General features: G+C 55.5%; 1 protein-coding gene across 1 annotated transcript; it reads left to right on the top strand.

Annotated features, from left to right (window-relative positions):
- The first annotated feature begins 1,877 nt into the window (after positions 1 to 1,877).
- Positions 1,878 to 17,843, top strand: PARP10 (poly(ADP-ribose) polymerase family member 10). Its single transcript, XM_083749065.1, has 10 exons — positions 1,878 to 2,071; positions 4,424 to 4,669; positions 4,786 to 5,031; positions 6,911 to 7,734; positions 9,767 to 9,979; positions 10,634 to 10,754; positions 12,296 to 13,258; positions 13,402 to 13,541; positions 14,628 to 14,802; positions 17,251 to 17,843. Exons 1-10 carry the CDS (start codon positions 1,915 to 1,917, stop codon positions 17,550 to 17,552), a joined length of 3,387 nt encoding a protein of 1,128 aa, XP_083605191.1. The 5' UTR covers positions 1,878 to 1,914; the 3' UTR covers positions 17,553 to 17,843.
- Positions 17,844 to 18,748: the final 905 nt, after the last annotated feature.

Raw genomic sequence — 18,748 nt, 5'->3', positions numbered from 1 at the left:
GCACACTTTTGGAAAATAATAATAATAATAATAATAATAATAATAATAATAATAATAATAATATATTATTCATACCCCACCCAACTGGCTGGGTTTCCCCAGCCACTCTGGGTGGTTCTCAACAGAATATTAAGCACACAATAAAACATCAATCATTAAAAACTTCCCTAAACAAGGCTGCCTTCAGAAAGGGAAGGGTCCCTTGTTTTTGCCTAATTGGCTAAAGACTTCACAAAGGCACATTCATCAAACCTTAAAAGGGAGATCCTGGTCCATGGGGTCACGAAGAGCCGGACACGACTAAACAACTAAACAACAACAGGCAACAGCCAGAGGTTTCTCCATGCTCCCGCAGCAGCAGCAGCAGCCCAGCTCCAAGACCCCCGAGGAGGTGCAGAGGAGGATTGTGATGGGCAAGGTCTGGGGAGAGTCCCAAGGGCCAGACCAAGGGAAGCAGGAAGCCCACCTGTGGCAGGTAAAGGAGTCCCCTCCAGACCACAGAGGTTCCCACCTGCATTGCCACAGGCCTGGCCTGAGAGGGAGCAGCTGGTCTGGTATCCAGAAGGAAGCAGGGGGGGCCGCCATGTTGCCTGGATAGAGCCAAATCCTTTATGAAATCTGGATGGCAGGGAATGAGGTGCAGGCTGCAGAGGGCAAACGGTAGCTTTGTCGTCATCTTCTTCTTCTTTGGCTATTAACAGGGTTTTATTTGAAATGCATATGCAGAACAAAGGTACAGAGCGATAAGCTCGCAACCTGCACTCCCCAGTAAGGATGCGCCCACTTTTTATACCCCTTAGAATGCATAGACACGTGTTCACATGTAAAACATGTGATTTACACTAATAGCAATAAGATGGGGCTTTGTTTCTTGTGTTACGCTCCTCCTTTTCAGCCTCCCCCTGTCTGGGGTTGCAATAACACCCATTCACCCTTGCTCTTATCTCTGCCTGCCTCAGCCAGACATTCCAGAGAGAAAGGCCCATTTTCACTGTAACATCTTAGAGAGGAGAAAAAGCCCCTCTAAGGCTTTAAAGCAAGGGGTTTGCGGGATAACATCTGAGAGAGGAGAAAATGCCTAAAAGAGATTGTGGGATCATATAGAGAACAATATTGTAACGGCCCTTCACTATGATTCTAAGTTCTAGTGTGGAAGCTTTTCTCGCCTGGACAGCCAGCCTAGGTTGAGGGTTCGAAACCCGGCTCTGCCCTGCAGCTCACTGGCTGACCAGTCACTATCTCTTGGCTTCACCTGCCTCGCAGGTGGTTGTGAGGATGAAATGGGCAGCAGGAGAACCGGGCAGACCACCTGCAACTCCCTGGCAGATAAAGGTCGTATGGAAATGAAATAAATCCAGGGGACCCCCTCTTGACGGCACCCCCCCGTCTAGTCCCCGCACTAGGGCAGGGCAGCAGTCCCTCCTCGCTCAAGCTGTGGGTCTCCAGCATCTTTCAAGGGGGCGCAGAGCCGGCGCGCAGCGGGATCCCGAGAGTCGGCGCCGGAGAAGAGCCGGGCAGGGCCCTTCCCGAGGTTGGGGCTCCAGCCCCTCTGGGTGGCCGCGGGGGGTTCTTGTTCGCCCTGCCCGGCCCCCCTCCCGCTTCTGGGTCCGCCCCCGAAGCGGCCTCCTCCAGGCAAGGGGGGCGGGCAGGAGCCGCAGAGGCTTGTGGGCGTTGTAGTCCGCCCCCCCCCCCCGACGGCTGCGGGGCTGCCCGCGGCGCGCAGCTCGGCCGGAGAAGCTCCGCCGCCGCCGGGACGGGCGGCTCTTGCCCTGCGCAGCGGCCCCGGGGATCCCGGGCGCCGAGTTCGTCGGGGCTGCGCGCGGCCGCTCGGGGGCGTCGGGAATCAGGGGCGCGCGCGCGTCCCCGCCCCTTCCTGCTCCCGCCGCGGCGGCGCTTTCGCTTTCGCTTCCCGGGATGGCGTCGGCGGTGGAGGTGCGCGGGGTCCCCGGCGACGTGGCGGACGAGCTGCTGGTGCTCTACTTCGAGAACCGGCGCCGCTCGGGCGGGGGCGCCGTGCAGAGCTGCCGTCGGAGGGGCGCCCGGGCCACGCTCACCTTCGAGAGGGAAGAGGGTGAGTCGCCCGCCGGGCAGGGGAGCCGTCCAGGGGCAAGGAGAGCTCCGCTCTCCAAGGGGCAAACAGACCCAAGGGCACCCAGAGCAACTTTCCACTTCGGGAAAGAAAAGGTCTGGGCTGTGTTGCAGCTTCCCCGGCCCTCCCCCTTTACAGGTGAAAGTAGGAGCCCCCTGGCACATCAAGGGGGGCAGAGAGCGCCCCCCGCGCCCCCGAGGGGTGGCCTGGCAGAGCGGGGCGGGGCTGCCTGCTTTTGCCCAACTGCTCCCCGGAAATGGAAAGGGGTTGCAGGAATTTATGTATAGGTTGGGGGGGGGGAGATGCCCCTCCAGCAGATGTTGTGCACATGCAGCCCACTACCAAAACCAGCACAATCGCTTGTCCCCACAAAACACTTCATCAGTTTCTTCCTATATATTCAAAGGGCCTCTGCTGCACGATACCAAATGTAAGAATTCACTGATAAATGTGTCTATGTACTGGCTCACTGGGAAAACTTCAGCTCCTCAGCAGCCCCTCTGCCTGAGGGATAATCCCTGGCCTCCTGAGACCTGAGGGCCAGACAGGTAGCCATGCCAGAAATAACAAACCCAGATGAAGACCAAAGGGTGGGATTAACTTGGCTGGGAAACAGGGAAATGTAACTATCTCTTTTCTTACACTTGGTGGGTGTTTGGTGAGGGCAAGGGGAACTATGGGGCAGGGTCCAGGATGCTCAGATTACTGCCCCCAGACCTCCCCTTTCATGATGTCACCATGATGTATGAGTGGTGTAGTTGGGGGGGTGTAACATGGGGATTAGCAGCTAATAAAAGTTTGGGGGCTCTTTTATTTGGGGCCTCCATCTTGTTCCACCTGGTGGCAGGTGGGAGTCTCATCGCGACAGTGTCCAATAAAGACCACGCCTACTGGCTCCTGTTTTGCTCTGGGATTCCTGGCTGGTGCCCTTTTTTTTGCCAAGGGAGCCCTCAGATTTCTCTGTTAACAAAGGGAACTCCGGGGGTGCGGAGGCTTGGCTGGCTGGCAGGAGACTCCTGCCATCCTTTTCCAGTTCCTCTCCTTGGAGACTGCTGCTCCCATTTTGTAGACAGTGCTTGTCTCCCACAGCCACACCAGAAAAATTCTTTTGGTCTGAAAACATGGAATAAAATTTGTACTGCACAAAAGAGGCAGGGGGAGGTCTTGTTGTCAGCCTTACTGTTGGAGAAAGGCGATTCTCATCATCATCATCATCATCAATTTATTATTTATACCCCGCCCATCTGGCTGGGTTTCCCCAGCCACTCTGGCTGGCTCCTAACAGAACACTAAACATTAAAACATTAAAAGGCTTCCCTAAAGAAGGCTGCCTTCAGATGTCTTCTAAAAGTCAGATAGTTGTTTATTTCCAATATATCTGAAGGTGTGTCTCCACCCCCATCATTCTGCCTGGAAACTGAGGTCCAGCACCAAGCGCCTTCTGGCGGCTCCCTCTCTGCAAGAAGCGAAGCTACAGGGAACCAGGCAGAGGGCCTTCTTAGTGGTGGCGCCCGCCCTGTGGAATGCCCTCCCACCAGATGTCAAAGAGAACAACAACTACCAGGCTTTTAGAAGACATCTGAAGGCAGCCCTGTTTAGGAAAGCTTTTAACGTTTGATGTATCACGGTATTTTAATATTTTGTTGTAAGCCGCCCAGAGTAGTTGGGGAAGCCCAGCCAGATGGGCAGAGTGTAAATAATAAATTATTATTATTATTATTATTATTATTATTATTATTATTATTATTCCTTGACATCTGATGGGAGGGCATTCCACAGGGCAGGCGCCACCACCGAGAAGGCCCTCTGCCTGGTTCCCTGTAACCTCACTTGTCACAGGGAGGGAACAGCCAGAAGGCCCTCGGAGGAGGACCTCACAGCAGCCATGGGGAGGGAAGGGGGAAGGAGGGCAGCTCCCCTTCCTTTACACACCAGAAGAGCCCTGCAGCTGGATCGGGCCCATCTAGTCCAGCCTGCTGTTCCCACAGTGGCCCTGCAGATGTCTCCATGGGAAGCAGGGATGGCTGGCCTTTCGCATCTGATCTGGGAGTTCAGATAATCCAGGGGTGCTTTGCTGCGCTGGTGTTGCCGTAGCCCAGAGTGAGCGGGCAACCTGTGGTGCCCTCCAGGCGCCGATGCAACTCCCCCCCCCCGACCGTTGGCCAGGCTGCCTCGGCTGAAGGGGGTCCTGCAGCACCTGGGGGCAGCAGGTTCAGCCTGCCTGCTGCTGCCGCTCCAGCCTCTGGGCCTCCCAGGGATGGAGCTCCTGGGCTGCTGGCTTGGCGCTGTCCCTTCTGCAAGGTGACCTTCTGGCCTCCTGCTCTCTCCATCCAGACGCCCAGAGGGTCCTCTCCAGAACAGACCACCAGCTGCAGGACGCCCACTTGACGGTGCACCCGGCCGCCCCTCGGGATTATGGGAAGGTGGTCCTGCAGGGCCTGAACCCCCAGACCAGCCGGGACTTGGTGGAGCTTTATGTGGAGAGGATGTTGAACTGCGAGAGTGGCGCCTGCTCCGTCTTCCGCAGCCCCAGAGGGGATCAGGCCCTGGTGCAGCTGCCCAGTCCGCTCAGCAACGCAAGTATGTGTGGGTCTCCTGCTTCCCTCCTGCCTTCCTTCCTCGGGGGGGGGGGCTCTTCTTCCTTCCTCTGGGCTTCTTCCTCTTCACTCAGTCTCCTCTCCCTCTCCTCCTGGCAGAGTTCCTGGCCTTGGCGGAGCATGTGGCGAGTCGGCCGCTGGACGGGGCCCGCCTGGCGCTAGACTGGGTGGAGCAGACGGATGGTGTGCTGGTGCAGTGGGGGGAGGGCCCCCGCCCCTGCCCCCTCAGCCAGGACCTGCTGGAGCTGTACTTTGAGAGCAAGCGCAGCGGTGGGGGGCCAGTGCGGGCCATCAGGCTGCTTGCAGGGGCCACAGTGGCTGTCGTCTCCTTCCAGAACCCGGCAGGTAAGGAAGGGGTGAGTCTGGAACTCTCCACAGACTCACTTCCTCCGGGAAGGCCAGGGGGTGTTGCTGGCATCCTCTGTCAACCTGAGTGGGTGGGGGGGGGGCAGTGTTAAAAATTCAGGCAGCCAGACCTGATGGGACTCAATACTAATAATAATAATAATAATAGTTTATTTGTACCCCGCCCATCTGGCTGGGCTTCCCCAGCCACTCTGGGTGGCTTCCAACAAAATATTAAAATACAGTAATGTATCAAACATTAAATGCTTCCCTGAACAGGGCTGCCTTCAGATGTCTTCTGAATGTCAGGTAGTTGTTTATGCCTTTGACTTTTGATGTGAGGGCGTTCCACAGGGCGGGCGCCACCACTGAGAAGGCCCTCTGCCTGGTTCCCTGTAGCTTTGCTTCACGCAGTGAGGGAACCGCCAGAAGGCCCTCAAAGCTGGACTTCAGTGTCCGCGTAGAACAATGAGGGTGGAGACCCTCCTTCAGGTACACTGGGCCTTTGAGGCCGTTTAGGGCTTTCAGGGTCAGCACCAACACTTTGAATTGTGCTCGGAAACGTACTGGGAGCCAATGCAGATCTTTCAGGACCGGTGTGATGTGGTCTCGACAGCCGCCCCCAGTCACCAGTCTAGCTGCCGCATTCTGGATTAGTTGTAGTTTCCGGGTCACCTTCAAAGGAAGCCCCACAAAGAGCGCACTGCAGTAGTCCAAGTCAAGTCAGCCTAGTCCTTCTGGTGTCCCTCCTGCGCTGGCTTCCTGCAGGAGATGGCTGATCCTGACCACAAGAGATGGGGACTGGTCCGCTGGCTGTGTGATCTCCATGGTCAGCGACTGCCTGGGCCTCTGAATGGCACTTTCTGGGGAAAGCTGCTGCTTCTGCTCTCTGGTCCGCTTGGTTGGAGAACCGGGTGCTGCCCCAGGTGGGCCCCTTTGGCCTGATCCTGTTGCAGGTATTCTTAGGCTGGCATAAGGCAGCAGAGAGCTGAGCCACCCCCACCCCCGTCGTATGTGCCCATTTGCTGAACTCCAGAAAGTGAGTCCAGGGTGACCTTTGGGTGCCTCTCTGGACAGACCCTTCTGAGGGAGAGCAATGGGGCAGCTGCCTGCCCCCCAGGCTTCATGCATGGCAGGGGGGTTCGTCAACATTGCTACCGTTTGGTCCAGTGTTTCCAATGACCAGATCCCTTTCTTTTTTCTTCTTTTTTCAGATATATATAATTTTTATTAAATTTTCTGATTTACATTTCAAAATATTCATTTGAACAATCTTAAATCAGTGACTTCCCTTCTCTTTCCATGGTTCATTTTACATACCACACATCCCGGCATATTTTACATGAACTAAACCATTCAGTAATCCATTGTTACATCCATCAAAACTTATTTACACTGTTGAATTTATCTTAATGCTACTAGCCTATTCTGTCAACTTAAGTTGCCGTTCTTCTTTGGTTGAGACCTCGCTCGTTTTCCATTTTTGGGCTAACAGAATATGGGCTGCGGTAGTAGTATACATAAAAAGTCTTTTATGATAACTGGGAATTTCCCTCTGACTTATCCCCAACAAAAGGATACTGTTTCCCCACCCAATTCATTATATATCGTTTCCCAAAACATTTTTACCCTTTTACAAGTCCACGGCATACGACAAAACATGTCCTCAACCTCTTTGCCTCTCCAGATCCCTTTCTTTCCAAGTCTCCACGGCCGTCTGCCCGGTGCTTTAGAGTCCTGCATTGCAGGGGTGGAGCTGGATGACCCTCGGACCCCTTCCAGCTCTACCATTCTGTGATTCTGTGGCTCAGAATTTGGAGTTGACCCGCAGTGGCGGCGACGGCACTTCAGCCTGTCTCCTCTCCCTCTTCCCTTGCAGTGGGGGAGAATGTTCTGCAGAAGACCCACCGCCTCCAGGACCACAGCTTGGCTGTCTCCCCCCACTATGACTTCCTGGAGCCCCCAGAGCAGGAAGGGGCTGAGATGGACGGAGCCCTCCTGCCCCTCCCGGAAGCCTTCCCCCGGCAGCTGCTGCAGGTGGACCTGGTCCTCAGGGAGCTGAATGCCCCTGCCCCAGAGTGCGTGATCGCTCTGGACGAAGCCGGCCTGCGCGTCTTGGGGGGCGACCCACTGCGCCAAAAGTGGCTGCTGGAGCATGTCCAGGGGGTCCTGCAGAACGTGACCCCCGAGCGCCTGCCTTTCTCCGCCTGGGTCCTGGACTTCCTTCGGCAGGAGGATGTGCAGCGTCGCCTGGCGGAGCGGCTGGCGGAGCGGGGGCTGGGCGCCTGCTTCCTCCCCGCTGCGGAGGAGGTGCTGGTGGCGGCCCTGAGGCCCGAGACGGCCCGGCTGGCCACCGAGCTGCTGGGCGCCTCCCTGGGCCACTTTGCCCTGCCCTTGTCGGAGAGGCACCTTCCGGCCCTGGCCTCCCCCCGCTGGGCCCAGCTGCAGGAGACCCTCCCCTGCTGCCTGGTGCGCCTGGAGGAGGGCGGGGAGCGGCTGGAGGGCCTGACCCTGGCCGGGATGGAGGCCGAGAACCGGGCGCGGCTGGCGGCCTGCCTGCAGGAGAGCATGCCGGATGAGGCCCTGGTGGCCATGGAGCCGGGCGCCCTGCGCTACCTGCAGAGGCACTACCAGGAGGTGCTGGCGGGCATGGGCAGCGTCACCCTCCTGCCCCTGGAAGGAGACGACGTCACAGGCTTGCGGGTAAGAGAGGGGCTGCCTCCGCCTGGGCCCGCGGGCCTCCTGCTTCTCCGTTTGTACTGTATTATTTTATGTACTGTGGCTTGCCGTTGTTTTATTGATTATAGTTCAATAGTGATTATAGTGGTATAGTGGATTTCTGTTTAACTTTTATATGTTAATATTATATAATACTATTGTAAATATCGTTGAATGTTACTGTTTTGATGTAAGTTGCCTATTTTAAAGTTTTACTATCACTTTTACGTATTGCATTAGATTGTTATAAGATGTACATTTTTTGTTTCTTCAGCTTGTAAACCGCATTGATTATTGTAAGATAGAAAGACAGTATACAGTGGTACCTCGGGATGCGAACGGGATCTGTTCTGGAGCCCCGTTTGCATCCCAAACGGAACACAAGACGCGACGGCGCCTCTGCACATGCCGCGTTTCATTGCTACCACACATGCACGTGACGTCACTTTGAGCATCTGTGCATGCGCGAGCGGCGAAACCAAGAAGTAATGCGTTCCGTTACTTCCGGGTTGTTGTGGAGCGCAACTCGAACGTGCTCAACCCGAAGCGCATTCAACTTGAGGTATGACTGTACAAATTAAAAAACGATGGAAAATGATGACGATGTCCCCAGCAAGGTGGACCCCCCCGGAGCCATAGAACTACAGAGTGGGGAGGGACCCCCAAGAGGGAAATGCAGCTGCCACGTCATGCTGCCTCTGTGGCCACCCTACTCTTTTTTCAATTCCCACCCCCTCCCACTGCCCCAGGATGTCTATTGTGGGGCCTAGGCACCTTCCTCCCAGTGCCCCTCCCTTCTCTGGGCTCCCCAGCCAGGTCAGGGTTGGTCCCCTCCTCCTTCATTTGCCTTTCTGCAGCCCACTCTGCTCCAGATCATTGGGGCTGGAGGGCTCTGTGGCCTGGGGGGAGGGTGCAGTCTGGGTGAGACAGGTGTGTGCCTGGCCGGCTGCCTCTGGGGGTGCTTCTGAGCCCCCGAAGCTTGGCTGCAGGAGGCCACGTTCCCCTCCCCCTTGGTGCCTAGACAGAGAGATGGGTGCCTTGAGCCTGTCACAGCCCCACAGAGCTCTGTGGGGATGAAATGGGGAGGGGGAGAACCCTGAACGCCGTCTCTTGGGAGCCCCTGGCAGGAAAGGTGATGTGTCTTCTGTTTCCCAGAGAGAAGATGTCATCTGGCACTCAGAAGCCCTTTCCAATTATTCTGAATTACTGCGCCTCCTGAATTGTATTAATGCTTTTGCTGTATTTTTTTGCTCGCTTTTGAGACTCCAGTACCATTGCATCCTAACCTGTGTGATTTCAAATGCACCTGGTTGAGTTCCTGCAAGTAAAATGTGAGCAAGACAGAGAGCTCAGAAGCTCTTTTCGCACTGGAAAACCTGGTGCAGAAACAGCTTCTAAGCTCTCCCTGCCTTCCTTGGGGAGGGGGCCAGGCTGTTTGGGGCATACCCATTCTGAGCTGCCCTCACAAGATCTGGCAGGGCTTCTGAGCTCCCGCAAGAACTTGTGCAATCATCCCTAGTTTTACAGAGCCAGTGTGTTGAGCGGCCAGCAAGACAGAGAGTTTTAAAGCTCTTTTTTTGCAACTCATGCATAGGTTTTGTTTTTCCCCCAAGGATGCAATCTGAGTACAGTCATACCTTGGTTCTCGAATGCCAAAAACTCAGAAGTGTTCCGGTTTTCGAATGTTTTCGGAAGCCAAACGTCTGACGCAGCTTCCACTTCAGTGCAGGAACTCCTGCAGCCAATCGGAAGCTGCGCCTTGATTTTTGAATGGTTTTGGGAGTCGAACATCCTTCCAGAATGGATTAAGTTCGAGAACCAAGGTTCCACTGTATGTGTTTTTCCATATGTGCGCCCCTCCCGGAACGTGGGCCCTGTGCAAGATGTGACTGAACTGCCTGGCGATTGCCACGCTTCTTGTTCTGTGACGCTGTTGTGATTCTCGCAATCTGCTTTGAGCTGGACCTTTGTGGAATGCAAACGTCTCAGTTGCCTCTGCTCTCCTCCTGCTGTGCAGCTGAGTGGGGAGGCCAGAGCCTGCCAGGCGGCAGCTGAGCTCCTGCAGAGTCTGCTCAGCGCCATCCACACCCAGACGGTGACGCTGGAGCTGCCGGGCATCAGCCGCTTCCTGCTGGAGAAACGGGGCCAGGAGACGCTGCAGGAGCTGGAGAGGCGCTTTCGTTGCACCATCGGCCTGGAGAGGGTCCGCTGGAGCCCCCCAGAGACACAGGTGGGTTCAGGTGCAATTTTTTTTTGGGGGGCAGGATGCCCTGGGAAAGGGGAGCTCAGGAGGAAAGCGGGAAGAAGACACCCTTTGGGAATGTGAAGGCCAAGCGGCTTAGTGGCGGGGCCTTTTCTGCAGTGGCCCCCCTTTGATGGGACTCCCTGGGGAGGCTCACCTGCTGCCTCTCTTTTCCCAGGCCTTTGGTTGTTAAAAACAGTCTGTGGCCTTCTAAGTGCACCTTGGGGGTCAGATTTTTATTTATTTTTTGGTATTATTACATTCTGCACTTTATGTTCTTATGTCTTAAACTGCCTTGTGAATTTTGGGTGTGTATAAATTTAACAAACAACAACAACAATTTTCCCTGGGGGGTGAAACCATAGTCCAGCTGAAGGGGGGTTTCCAGCACCTCTCCCTTTTCCCTTTATACTTTCATGGTTTACTTTACTTTCATGGCTGGGGTATAAATATAATAATAATAATAATAATAATAATAATAATAATATGCTATGTGCCTTTTATTTTCTGGTACGGTGCATAGAATCATAGACTTGTACAGTTGGAAGGGTGTCCAGCCCTCCCCACCTCCCCTGAAACCAGACCGCACCCTGCTTGGCTCTGCGAATGCCTCTGACTTTCCTTCCCCCAATTTCTCCCCAGCACGAACTGGAGACATCTCAGGAGCCGCTGGCGGTGAGCTGCCCGCGAGATGCCCCCCGTGGGCAGGAGCAGCTGGGAGTCCCAGTGGGTGCAGCTGGTGAGCCGAGTGACGCCAGCCTGGGTAAGATCCTGCACCCTTCTCCTGCCTGCCTGCTCTTCCAGGGATGGAGAGGAGAGAGGCGCTGGGGGGCTGGCACGATGGGGGGGGGTTGAGCTTCCTGCCCTTTCTTGCCCCTGGGAGGGGCTCTGGAGATTCCCCCCCCCCCCGTAAGACTTGATTTAAATCACTTTTTTTACAGAAAGACTCATTCTTGCTGGTATATTCTTAATATTTACAACCAGATGAAGGTTTCATTTTTGGAACAATAAATTTTCAGAGTAGTTTTTGCAGTAAAATAAAATTTACTGATTTGGTTATACTATTAGAAATACAAAGACAGATAATTATGAAATTATTGTGAGGTTTAATAAGTTAACTGTTTATATTTGGACAACTTTTCTGCTGTACTTTATTGGAAGGAGAAAAAGTATCCTTTCCTTCATAACAATTTAAATAATTTATTTAACTAAAGCAATAACGTTCTAGCATACGTATCCATGTTTGTTAACTGATGTGGTTAAACGATTTTTTTAACAGAAAACTTAGACTGAGTTTTAGCACACATGAAAAACTTAAAACAAACCCTTATTTCCTGATGAATAGCCTTTGGACTATAATATAACTTAAATAGAAAACTAGAAAGATTTTTCTTCCGAAAGCATTTTGTTTTAAAAATCCAATTTAAATTTAAAGAATGTGATTTAAATTTTTAAAAATCCACCCTGCCAGAGACCCAGAGGAATAAATCATAAAAGCACTATTCGGATTCCTGCTTTGCAGGGGATTGGACTGCCCTGAAGACCCCTTCCAACTCTACTTCCAACTCGTATTTACGGGACCGCCTCTCCTGGTCTGCCCCGCAGAGGACCTTCAGGTCCATGAATATTCATAGTTTAGAGGTCCCGGGCCCAAAGGAAGTCAGACTATTCTCCCCCAGGGCCAGGGCCTTCTCAGTGGTGGCTCCCACCTGGTGGAATGCTCTGTCCCATGAGACTAGGGCCCTGCAGGATTTAACCTCCTTTCGCTGGGCCTGTAATACAGAGCTATTCCGCCTGGCCTTTAATTTGAATTTAGCCTGATCTTTTATTCCCCTTCCCTCCCCCTCCCCTTTTATGAAGATCACCCATTCTGAGACCCCACAGCTAATTCTCCCCTGGCCTCCTCACGGGCCCAAGGAGGACCAATTCAGCCAGCTAGCCCTGGGGATCATCTAATGGATTTTTGAATTTTATTGTTATTCATGTTTTTATACTGTGTATTATGCTGCTTTTATAATTAAGTGTTTTGAAGTGTTTTAAATTTGTGGTTAGCCGCCCTGAGCCTGGTTTTCGAACCGGGAAGGGCGGGGTATAAATAAAAATTTATTATTATAATTACGATTCTAAGATGGGGGGGGGGTCTCCTCCGTGCCTCCTCCCTTGAAGGCCCCTGTTCAGAGAGACCGGTTTGGGGAGCCCCTCTAGCTGGGGGGGGAAGCGTGGGTCGGCTTGTGGGGCTCCAAGGGGAGTGAGCCCCCGCCCCGCCCCTGTTCTGCCCCCTGACGGCCTCCTCTCCCTCCGCAGAAGAGATCAAGGGCCTGCTGGCTGCCCTCCAGCCTCCCAGGGGGGCTTCCCCAGCCGCCGGACAACGGGGGTCCTGGTCCTTGGAGAACGTCAAGGTGGAGGAGGAAGAGCAGGAGGACCTGTACACGGCCCCCGAGCAGCCCTCGCAGGGGGCAGAGACGGCCCCTGCAGCTGCCAGGGTGGAGGGCACTGATGCCACCGAGGAGGAGGAGGAGGGGGCGCTGGAGGAAGGACCCCTGGCCCTGCGGAGCAGCGTGGCCGAGGAGGAAGAGAAGGCGCTGCTGCTGCTGGCCATCCAGCAGTCGATGGACAGTGCTCGGAGCGAGGAGGAGGAGCTGCGCCGGGCTGTGGAGCTCTCCCTCACCAGCTGGGCACAGGAGCAGGCGCCCAGTGCCGACACCACCCTCCTCTCTGCCCTCCACATCTCCCTGGAGGACGCCAGGCAGGCGGCCGACTCAGCCCAGGTGGCCATCTTCCTGGGGGCGGAGGAGGACGCAGCCCCCCTGGTGCGGGAGCTGCAGGCTGCCCTGCAGGCCCAGCTGCAGGAGGAGACGGTGCCCCACGCCGCCCTGCGCTCCCTGGCGCCGCCCTGCCTCGCCTACCTGGCCCACCTGGAGCGCAAGCACGCTGTGCGCATCTCGCTGGATGGGGAGGTGGCCGTGGTGCGAGGCTTCGCCGACTACCCCGTGGCTGCCACGCGGGACCTGGCCCTGCTGCTCACCCGGCTGCTGCGCACGGAGGCCGTGGGGCACCCTGGCGACGCCTGCTGGGTGCACTGGGACCCCCAGGGGTCTTCTGTCCCATACTCGGCGCAGGCCAGCGCCCTTCTGGAGCAGGCGTGGAGTCGAGGGCTCAAGCGCCTGGACGTCTTCTTTGACGGGCGCCCCTTTGCCATCGACTTCAAGCGCATGGAAGAGTACGACCTTGGCAGTGCCCGCACTGTGCCCATTGGCCGCCTCCCAGGTAGGCTCTGCCACCCCCTTTGGGCGTGGTCTTCCCCTCCAGGGCTGAATGGGCCGCCTCTTGGTCCAAGAGTGGCCGTGGCGTGTGGGGAGGGCCCGTCTGAGCCCACGCCCTCCTCCTGACGGGCAGTGCCCCCTCTGCAGGTCCTTCTGCCCCTGTGGGGCTGGACGACGGGGAGGCGAGGCTGGTGCAGCTTGTGGAGGGAACAGAGGAGTTCCGGGAGACGGTGCGTCATTTCTACGACACGCTGGAGGAGATGCACAACAAGATCCGCATCGTCAAGGTATTGGGGGGGGGGCACTGGTCTGGGACAGCCGGGGGCATGATGCTGCAGAGCAAGGGGAGCCAGCGTGGCGCCCGTGGGCACTCATGTGCCCCTGCTGGAATTAGACTGGCAAGAAGCTTGACCCGACAAATAAATGGCCATCCAACCTCTGCTTTGAAACCTCCAAGGAAGGAGAGTCCACCGTCTCTCGTTCTGTTCCCCTGCTGAACAGCTCTTACTGTCAAGAAAGTTTTTCTGTATGTATAGTGGGAATCTCTTGTCAATTTATGCCATGGGTTCGAGTCCTACCATCCAGAGCAGGCAAAAATAAGCATGTTCCCTCTTCCCTGTGACAGCCCCTGAGACATTTGAAGACGGCTCTCCTACCTCCTCAAAGTCTCCTCTTTTCTGGGCTAGACCTCCCCAGCTCCTTCAACCGTTCCTCATCAGGCCTAGTTCCCAGATCCTTGATCATCTTGGTTGTCCTCCACTGCACACATTCCAGCTTGTCAACATCCTCCCTAAAATTCATTACTCAGAATTGGGTACAGCGGTGGGGGCTGACACGGTTGTTTGACCCACCTTTCAATCTTTTCTGGGTGTTCATGGTGCCTTGACTAGCAAGCAGACTGGGCAGCATTGCATTGGTGCAGGATCACAAATTGTCAGAGACCCGACTGAGGATCACAGCTCCGATGAGGAACGGTGGGAACCTCCCCCTCTTCCTGCTCCTGACCAGGATCCTGAAGCTGCCCAGGAACAGTGGCGCAGCAGAGATTTAGAGAACTGGTTTGCAGAGGGGCATAGCTTGGAAAACAGCAGCTGGGCAGAACTGAGTGGGGAACAGCTAGGAGAAGCAGAACAGGAAGAGAGAGAGAACTGTCCAGCCTCTCTCCCAGGAGTGATGGAGATAATTGGGGGGGTAGGAGTAGGAGGGAAGATTAATTGGGAGCACCTGCGCTATGAGAATGGCTGCGTTTCTCCAAAGCCTGGCACTAATAGTGAGCTTCGTGGCTGAGGTCTGGTCCAGGTCCTCGTCTGGCACTCTAACCACTGCACCACCGCTGCCTTCATGGTCCCTCCTTTTCCTTCCATGCCCGGCAGGTGGAGAAGCTGCTGCACCCTCTTCTCTACCAGCAGTACCAGCTGAAGAAGGTGGCCCTGCTGAACGTTTGCGGGCGCCGGGATGTGGAGCGCCTCCTCTTCCACGGCACCACGGAGGAGTCCAGCCGGGAGATCTGCCTGCACGGCTTCAACCGCAGCTTCTGCGGAAAGAACGGTGAGCCATGGGGTGGGAAGGGGCTGTATTTGGGGTGCCTGGAGCACCCAGGAGCGCTACCACAAGGGCCCCAGATCTAGCAGCTTCCAGATCTGAGGGTTTGGGCCCCAACTTTGGGCAAAAAAATCTGAGAGTTGTGGGCAGGGGGCAAAAGATTCCTGAATTGTAGGGGTTGGACTAGTTGATCCTAGTTGGTCCCATCCAGCTCTACAATTCTATGATTCTCTGCTCTCCTTTGGACCTCCCTGGGCACTTGCTCCTGCCTGGAAATGGACACCTTGTCTAGAGTGTCAGACTCGGACCTGGGAGAGCAGAGTTCGAATCCCCACTCAGCCGTGAAGCTCCCTGGGTGACCTTGGGCCAGTCACCATCTCTTCGCCCAGGGGTCAGCAAACTTCTTTGGGAGGGGGCCAGTTCACCATCCCCCAGACCTTTGTTGGGATACTGCCGGGAAGACGGGGGCATCAGGCAGGCGCCCAGCTGGCTCCAGCCACCGGCCGGCAGCCGGTCTCCCTTGGAACAGCATCAATTAACGACACGAGCCTCAGATACGTTTGGAGACTCATGCACACACTATCAGCAGAGTGCGTAAATCTTCTCACAGCAGAAGAGGCGGACAGAGATGTGCAAGCATAATGTTCAGCATTTTATTCAGCATAGTTCAGGAACAGAGGAAAACATGTCTGCTTCCCTTCGTCTCCAGCAAAACAGCAGCAATGCAAAAGCTATATACAAATGGAAGTTCCCAGAAAGTGCTGTGCTGGAAATGTGAACAGGCACGTGACACACAATAGTCCTGCCTGTCCCTTTTAAGGTGGAACGGAACTATATCCTAATGACCTTGTGGTGGGCTAGACCCCACGCGCGTGGGGCGGAGGAAACTTCTCTCTCTCCCCCAGCCCCTCCCCCCCCTCCTGCCTCCCTATGTTGCTGCCGTCGGTGCTGTGCTCTCCCAACTGTGGCTCCTGTGCCTGCCCATATGAAGGATGCTTTTGGGCTGCTCGTCCCTCTGCTGCTGCCAGCCTCTGCCACTCGCAAGGACAGCCACAGGAGCCGCGGTTGGGAGAGGTGCTGCGCTGCGGCTCCTGTGGCTGTCCTTGCGAGTGGCAGAGGCTGGCAGCAGCAGAGGGATGAGCAGCCCAAAAGGGCTGGCTGGCTCCAGAGAGGCGCTGCCCAAAATGTCGCTCAGCCAGCTCAGCGCAGTCCCCTTCCTCCACTACACAGGGTGGGGAGAAGTCAGGAGGAGGGAGGGAAGAGGCACTGCATTGTGTGAGGGGAGGGGGGGAAATGGGGCCAGAAAATGGTGCCAAAAAACCCCCAAACAGAATCGCCGATCCACAGGACGTCCGCAGGCCAGATCCTGAGGGCAATTGGGCCGGATGTGGCCCTCAGTCCATAGTTTGCTGACCCCTGTCTTAGCCTAACCGACCTCACAGGGTTGTTGTGAGGACGAGATGGGGAGGAGAAGAACCATTCAAACCCCCTTGAGATCCTTGGTAGAAAAAACATGGTCTATAAATGTAAGAAATAAACTAAGTACCGTATTTTTCGCTCCATAAGACGCACTTTTTCCCTCCTAAAAAGTAAGAGGAAATGTATGTGCGTCTTATGGAGTGAATGCAGGCTGCACAGCTATCCCAGAAGCCAGCACAGCAAGAGGGGGAGCTGCATAGCTTGCTCTGGCTTTTCCGGGAGGTGGGAGAAAGGACAGAGGGCAGCCCGTCAGTCCCTTCTCCCACCTCCTGGAAGAGCCAGCAAGAGCCATTCTTATCTTTAAAGAGCTGTGCCGAGTGAGCGAGTCTGCGGCTCTTGCTGGCTTTTCTTGTTTTCCTCCTCTAAAAGCTGGGTGCGTCTTATAGAGTGAAAAATCCGGTAAGTGATAAAGAGAGGGAAGGTTTAGCTTTTTAAGTTTGGCATTGCAAGAGGATTTGACAGATTCACGGAGAAGAGGCCTTGCAATGGCTGCTGGCCAGATGGATATGCTCTGTCTCCACGGCTGGCGGCAGCAATGCTTGCTGGGAACTGCAGGAGGGAAAAGTTCCTCTTGGGCACGGATCCTGCTGGAAGGTTCCTTATAAGGGGCATCTGATGGGCCCCTGTGAGAACACTACTGTCCTGGTGACTTTTGGACTGATCGAACAGGCTTTTGGACTGACCCAGCAGGTGAGGTTTCTTCACCAGCCATGCTTTGGAGAACAGCAAGGCTTGTCCCTCCTTGGAGAATGGAGGCAGCCCTGGGTCTTCTGAGCAGAGCCCCCAGGTGGACACATGGGGAACTGCAGGTTCTTGCCTGCTGCTCTGGAACTCCCCAAGCCTTGCAGGCGTTAGGCAGGCTTGCAGGAGGGCTTTGGGGCTGGGGGAGACCTCAGGAAGAGCCGGGGGGTCCTACACTGCCTGCGTCCCATTTCCTGACCCCAGCCCCCTCTCCCTTCCTCTTTGTCCCTCCAGCCACACGCTACGGCCACGGGGTCTACTTTGCCGTCAAGGCCGTCGTCTCCGTGCAGGAGATGTACTCCCCCTCCAGCAGCGACGGCAACAAGTACATCTTTGTGGCGCGGACGCTGACCGGGGACTATGCGCTGGGCAACCCCAGCATGCGGGCGCCACCCCTGCGGGAAGGGGACGCTGTGCCGCGGCGCTACGACAGCACCGTGGACAACCTCCGCAACCCAGGCGTCTTTGTCATCTTCAACGACACTCAGGCGTATCCTCAGCACCTCATCACCTGCCGCTGGTCCAAGCAGCCCTGAGGGGGGCAGGGGGGGCTGCTGTTCCCCTCTCCCCCAGGGCTGCCAGGGGGGGCAAGGATGCCCTTGGCCAGACTGTCTGATTTGGGCCTTCCCGAGGGGGCAGAGCTGGCGAGACTCCACTGGGCACCAGCCTTGGTTCAGACTGGATCTCCTACGGACCCTGCTTTCAACATATTACCTCTTTTGGGGGGGAGGGGGGTGCTGATTCTGCTGCCACCTACTTGGGGCATCACTTTGGGGGTGGTTTGAAGGATGGAGAAGCCATGCATTAAAAGGCACACAAGGAAAAGTCAGAGCAGGGCCTGTCTTGCTTGGGGGTGTTTTTTTTGGGGGGTGCCCCCTCCACCCCCTTCCTTTGCTCCTTGGCTTGGCAAGAGCAGCAGAGACCAGTCTGGCTGGGAGAGTCTCTGGCTCTGCCGGTTCTGGGCAGGATCCAAGGGCAGCTTGGGTGGGGCTGGGGGGCAGGGGAGACGGGCTGCCTCTGTGCCTTTGCCCCAGGCTGCCTGTCTCCCAAGGAGCCCAGCGCCCTGCTGGCAACTTCGGCACGTTGGCGCATGGTTTCTCTTCTTCGATTCTCGTTCCAGCCTTTGACTCTGGCTTCCCTCCCTCCTGCAGCCTGAGAGTAGCCTGGAGGGGAGAGGAATCGGAGAACTGTGGAGCTCGAAGGGACCCCAAGGGCCATCTAGTCCAACCCCCTGCAATGCAGGAATTGCAGCTCGATTATCCCTGACGGATGGCCAGCCCATCTCTGTTTAGAAACCTCCAAGGAAGGAGAGTCTCCACTGCTGAACAGCTCTTGTCCTCAGAAAGTCCTTTCAAAAGTTTAGTCAGGATCTCCTTTCTTGTAATTTTAAGCCATGGGTTCGAGTCCTTCCCTCCTGTTACGGAAAAATCTAGGTGCGAGGCTGCTCAGCTCATCAGGTAGAGCCTGCAGGTCCCTGCGGAATAAAGGAAGGAGTCCAGCCACCAACCAGAGCAAATAGCTGTAGACCAAAGTTTATTGCGCAACAGGTTCAAAGAGGAATTTTGAACCCCGAGGATGGGGTGACAAGGACTTTTAAAAGTTTCCCACCACATCCCAGAATACAGTTCGTACAGCAACATTGCTTATTCAGAAAAGGGGAGGGTCATACATGATTAACATAGGAGGAATGTGTTGGGGACACAGGATATGTATTGGGAAGAACATTCTAAGC

The sequence above is a fragment of the Podarcis gaigeae genome, assembly GCF_964106915.1.
Source record: "Podarcis gaigeae genome assembly, chromosome: 7".
NCBI classification, from domain to species: domain Eukaryota; kingdom Metazoa; phylum Chordata; class Lepidosauria; order Squamata; family Lacertidae; genus Podarcis; species Podarcis gaigeae.
The sequence above is the reverse complement of the archived record's forward strand: the minus strand, read 5'-3'. Positions and strand labels throughout refer to the sequence as shown.